Below are 6,000 nucleotides of genomic sequence, written 5' to 3' on the forward strand. Positions count from 1 at the left end.
ATGCGTTCTACATGTGTATAATCAGCAATAAACTTAAGGAAAACTTAATTTGTAAACTGTAATCACTATCAGTTTATATTAGGGAAAAAACTAAATTCTTACCCCTTTGATTGTCCATTTGCCCGATTCTCAAAAAATTTTATCTCCAAAATATCGTTTACTCCCAAAGAATGAACTGCTTCAGTTAAGTCCTCATCTGTTGTCCACTGCAAGACATTTCCCCCTTATTAGCCATTAAAATTTCAGGTTTTTATTGTCTGAATTTAACTTTTAAAGAAAAAAAAATGATTGATAAGACAAAATTATTGTTTACTGTAAATCTAAGTATAGCCTGTCACCCTAATTTTTAAGCAGCAGAAAAACGCCTTGCATGTCTAACTCCATTTCCAGATAAGAATTCTCTAAGTTATAAAGTACATTCCCTTGGAGACAGACACAGTTTTACTTCAAGAGTTTCTAGTTTCTAGACGGGTGTGGTGGCACATGCCTTTAATCCCAGCACTCAAGAGGCAAAGGCAGGCAGATCTAAGTTTGAGGCCAGCCTGGTCTACAGAATGCGTTTCCGGACAGATTCCATGGAGAAATCCTATATGGGGAAAAAAACAAACAAAAAAACAGTTTCTGGTTTCTACCAGCTTTAAACTCCTATGATTTTAAATTCTCAATAAAACCAATCTCACTTGTAACTTCCTCCCTTTAAAGAAAAGTTATCTTGTGAAACAAACAGGTTATTTAGACTATACCATGGAGAAACTAATACGAACTATACACCTTTTTATCAAATACTTAAAGCTTACCTAAGTCCAACCTCATTTTCATAAGATGCAATAGAGGAGATAAACAGCTTGTTCAACGTCACAAAACACAGATACATGTCAATTCTTATTTAGCAACTGCAGTCTCATTGTTTCCAAGGATGTAAAGATAGTTCAGACTGAATGCCAAGAGACTCAGTTATTTAGTTTAAATAGAGAAAAAGAGTCAAGGCTTGAGAGACCTCATGGACCCTAGGTTCAACTCCCTAGGTTCACAACCATTTAAAACTCCAGCCCTAAGCCGGGCGGTGGTGACACACGCCTTTAATCCCAGCACTCAGGAGGCAGAGGCAGGCGGATCTCTGTGAGCTCGAGACCAGCCTGGTCTACAAGAGCTCCAGGACAGGCTCCAAAACCACAGAGAAACCCTGTCTCAAAAAAAAAAAAAACAAAAAANAAAAAAAAAAAAAAAAAAAAAATAAAAATACAAAAACAAAAAAAAAATACTCCAGTCCTGGGGATTATGATGCTCTCTTCTGGCCTCTGAGGGATGCATGTCTGTGGTATACAAATACCTATACACATAAAATAAAATGAAAATAACACAAAAGCAATGTGAAGTAAAATATTTTCGAATAAAATGCTATAAATAGAACAAAAGGGTACCAAAATTTTGCTATAGCTTTTAAATTTTCAATATAATAGCTGAGAAAAAATTTTCATAGGACCACTTTAGTGATTATTTCAGATTTGATGTTAACAACATTAAGAGGGCTGGAGAGATGGCTCTGAGGAAGAACACTGGCTGTTCTTCCAAAAGTCCTAAGTTCAGGTCCCAGCCCTCTATGAGATTTAGTACCCTCTTCTGGCATATAGGCATACATGCCAGAATACTTTATACATAATAATTTTTTAAATTAGTAGATATACTAGATATACAGTTCATGAAGCATTCTACCAAATAATCTTAGTCTTATGAACAACACAATAAAAATATAAAGTATATCTAGGCACTGTGGCATTATAAACTTAGCACTCGAGGGTGGAAGCAGATGAGTTGACAGGAGTTCAAAGTCAGTCTGGGTATCAGTCTGGATATCAGTCTGGATATCAGGCCAGCCAAAGTTACATAACAAGATCCATCTCAAAAAACACCAGGCAAACACAAATATTACAAAATATATAACAGCTTCTACAGGTTAATTTCAAATTTAAGAACAAAAATGAAACTTAAATCTGTAATATGAATTAGAAAATGATGACGTTTTGAAAAATGTAGCGGCATATTTTTCTCCTATAATTTAGAATTTTGTTTGTTTGTTTGTTTTGGAGACAGGGTTTCTCTGTAGCTTTGGAGTCTGTCCTGGAACTAGCTCTGTAGACAAGGCTGGCCTTAAACTCAGAGAGCCGCCTGTTTCTGCCCCTCGAATGCTGGGACTATAGGCGCATGCCACCATCCACCCTAATTTCAAATTCTTAATCTGAGACCCCTTTCGAACTTGTAGGAATGCAAAAAAGTAAAGAAAAATGCAAACAAGGGCTGGAGAGATGACTCAGTGGTGAAAAGCATTGACTGCTCTTCCAGAGGACCTGGGTTTAATTCCTAGCACCCACATGGCAGCTAACAACTGTCTGTAACTCCAAGATCTGACACCCTCACGCATACATGCAGGCAAAATACCAGTGCACATAAAATAAAAGTTAAAAAAAAAGGAAAATGCAAACTCCATTTGAGTATATACCTAAACCAAACTATAAAATTCAAAATTAGAGCAATGAGAATGTCTTTTTAAAAGAACTTGGTTTTGCCCCTCTCATCACATACATAAGAGAAGAACAAACACAGTAAAATCATTTCTTTTTAAACTGGACAAAAAAAAAAAAAAAAAAACATGGACTGCTAGAGCAGTTCAAAATAAACTGCCAATAATCTGTTAGCTTTACTTACCCATGTTAGATTTCCAATATATAATGCAATTCTCTTTCCAGTGTACGTATAGACAACATTCGGTGCTGCTCCTTTCCCCACATCATCACCAACAGTCGGTGGAAGAGTATCCATGTAGTCCCGGTCTTCTGGGGCATCGCCATTATTTGCAGACGGAGAGATGACATCATCGTACAAATCTATCTGATCATGTCCACCATATTCCGCCTCCTAAAACACAGATATAATGTTCTAGATTATGACACCATAATACTAAGTAAATTTTAATACAAATTAATTCAATTTTCTTATTTTAAAAATCTGGTACGAGAGAGAAAAAGACCCAAAGATCCTGGTATTAAATCTCTTCTCACTTTATTTAATATATATGTTCTTTAATGGTGACTCTTACTCAAAAAATATTCTTAGAAGTAACAACGCATTAATGCAAACGGGTGTTTCAAAAGAGTATTTGTCATAAGATTGTTGCAAACAAAAACCAAAGGTACTATGAGTCTTCAATATGTGACCACAGGCAAAAACCCTAGTATTTTCTTTGGTAGTCAAATATTATTTACTTACTCCAAAAAAGCTACTGTTTTATAAGCTAAGCCATAAAAATGGGGGTGGGGGGAATGGGCACATACATGTTTGTGTCTTATTTAGTGAAACAAAAACATAAGTAAAACTATTCAAACTAATATCTTGCAATAACTATTATTATTCTCAGTGGAAACAGAGCTATTGCTTAACTCACTTAAAATCTAGTCAAGAGCATTAGCAAGTGAAAAGCAATCAATCCACACAGGATTTAGTAAAACTATGGCACTGTCACAGCAGAATTAAAGCAATGCTAGGATGTCACTTACAAGCCTAAGGATAAGCCAGGAAGAAGAGAAATGGATGTGAGAGAGATAAAAAGAGGTAATTTAATTTGTAAATATCCGTCTTTTTAAGACTACGTAAGTATATCAGTATCAATGTCAACGATCTTACCCTTCTAAGGAAAATTTGAGATAAATTAATTTAAGATATAATAAGATATAACTAGTCATAATTCAAATTCTCCCATGTATACAATTCACTAAGAACTGTCATAAATGGCATACAAGAGTTGTTTTTAGGGACTATAACACAATAATGACCAAGAAAAAAACACTGTTAATACAATATACGATAGTAAATAGATCAGTAAAATAATACTGACAGCAAATAGATCAGTAAAATACTATAGGCATCAAGTATGGCTATTGTTCCATTATTCACTAAAAAGCCAGAATAAGACTTGTATTTTGTATTAGATAGCCTGCATTACTAATGAATTATCTAAGCTTCTCAAAATCTATCAAGATGCCAGGCAGTGGTGGGAGACACCTTTAATCCCAGCAGTACTCAGGAGGCAGGAGGATCTCTGTAAATTCTAAGTCAGCCTGGTCTACAAGAGTTAGTTTCAGGGCAGTTACACTTCTCTGTGTAACCCTGTGAAAGAGAGAGAGAGGAGGGAAGGGAGGGAAGGAGGGAGGAGGAAAAAGGGGAAGGAGGGAAGGAAGGAAGGAAAGGAGGGAGGGAGGGGAAGGGAGAGAGAGGGATTAAAAAAAAATCAAGATATTACATACCAACTTTACTAATTACAAGGCAGGATTGTCTGCCAGACTTGAGACCTAGGATATCAAAGCAAATCAAAGAACAAAAGGCCACCTTCGGCAGAAGGCAGAAACCAAGACCACAAGTCACTGAATAGTGACTTTGATTTTAATGAACAATGCCAAAATAATAGCTAATAATGAGTTAACAAAGCATATACAAACTGTACTGACAGTAAAAAAATCACAAGGAGGGTAAGCTGGTGGCTGAAGCTTCTGATAATGTGCCTGCTGTAACAGTGGCTTCCATACACCCGAGACTTTAAAAAGCTTCCCACAAAGGGTAGTGGGCATTTTCAACTCTCTTGCAGTCCAGTTCTGTGCACCAAGTAAAATTATTATAATTATCCAAAAGGATCTGTGTTTCCATCCTCAACATAAACTAATCACAGATACAGTTGGAGGAAGAGTAAAAAAAGAATGCAAAGTTACTAAATACAAAACTAAAATTATTTACGCTTCTTTCACTTACAGAAAAAGTAGATAATCATTTGCAGGCAGTAATTGAAGCTATACTAACTGGTAGTGTATTACAATCACTGTTTTCTTATGTCCATGACTTCCTATGGTGACACTAACTGTATTTTCCATATTCATATTATTCTACCAGTATTTAGGATCAGCCCAGACATTTTGTCTGGTATTTGGACTGTTTCCAATCCAACTTGAAATGATGTTAATTGAGACCATGGTCCTAGGTTTTGATCTCCATGTGGACTAGTTAGCTTCACTGTGCTCCAAGCCTGTATTCTTAACCCCAAAGGTATACATTGGACTTGGCGAAAGAAAATTAATGAATCTGAATACATATATTGCCATTGCTAATAAAACAACTCAAATAATACTCATTTTCTAAGCTACTTTTTAAGCTATATTTTAAGTACTGTTCTGGATTTTAACTGTTTATACTTCAAGTGAAAATGAGCATGCTCTGAAGTTGTACAAAACGTCTATCACAGGTCATTTATATATATATATACACACACACACACACACATACATAAAATGAACTCTGGCCGGGCAGTAGTGAAACGTGTCTTTAATCTCATCACAGGGGAGGCGGAGGCAAATGGATCTCTGTGAGGTTTAAGGCCAGCCTGGTCTACAGAATGAGTTCCATCCAGGACAGCCAGGGCTGTTTGACAGAGAACTGTCTTGGAAAAAGAACAAAACAAAAAAACAAAAGAATGAACTCTGAAACCTACACAAACTAAAACTTTTCTAATTTGCAAAGAAAGCCAGCAGCATCAAGTTCTGCTTTCAGACGTCTTTGTCAAATACATTCCAATGGCACTCAAAAATGTAAAATTAAACATATTCTAATCATTTCAGATTCCAAAAACATGCTTCTAGGACCTAATCATCAATAAAGTTGCATCTCCAACTTCTAGCAAAAGAACAGCTCTTAGGCAGGGAATACTGTCACATGCCTTCTTTAATCCCAGCACTTGAAGGCAGAGAGAGGCAGGTAGATAGATGCTGAGTTCAAGGCTAGACTGGTCTACAATGTAATAGTTTCCAGAACATAGTGAGAGACCCCTCTCAAAAAAACAAAACAGGCAGGAGGATCTCTGTGAGTTCGAGACCAGCCTGGTCTACAAGAGCTAGTTCCAGGACAGGCTCCAAAACCACAGAGAAACCTGTCTGGGGGGGGGGGGGGGGGAAAAAAAAAAAC

The 6,000-nt window shown here is 36.5% G+C and overlaps 1 protein-coding gene across 5 annotated transcripts in view; it reads right to left on the reverse strand.

Moving 5' to 3' along the window:
- Positions 1–6,000, reverse strand: part of Cpsf6 (cleavage and polyadenylation specific factor 6) — a 33,796-nt gene that overhangs the window by 21,140 nt on the left and 6,656 nt on the right. For all 5 annotated transcript variants that reach the window (XM_050131695.1, XM_050131694.1, XM_050131696.1 and 2 more), the window contains exons 2-3: positions 2,704–2,913; positions 103–206 (exon numbers count right to left, since the gene is read on the reverse strand). In XM_050131695.1, the coding sequence (XP_049987652.1) occupies positions 103–206; positions 2,704–2,913 (314 nt within the window). The remainder of the gene's footprint in view (positions 1–102; positions 207–2,703; positions 2,914–6,000) is intronic.

This window comes from Alexandromys fortis, unplaced genomic scaffold, assembly GCF_014885135.2.
Source record: "Alexandromys fortis isolate MF-2015 unplaced genomic scaffold, M_Fortis_MF-2015_v1.1 scaffold_376, whole genome shotgun sequence".
NCBI lineage: Eukaryota > Metazoa > Chordata > Mammalia > Rodentia > Cricetidae > Alexandromys > Alexandromys fortis.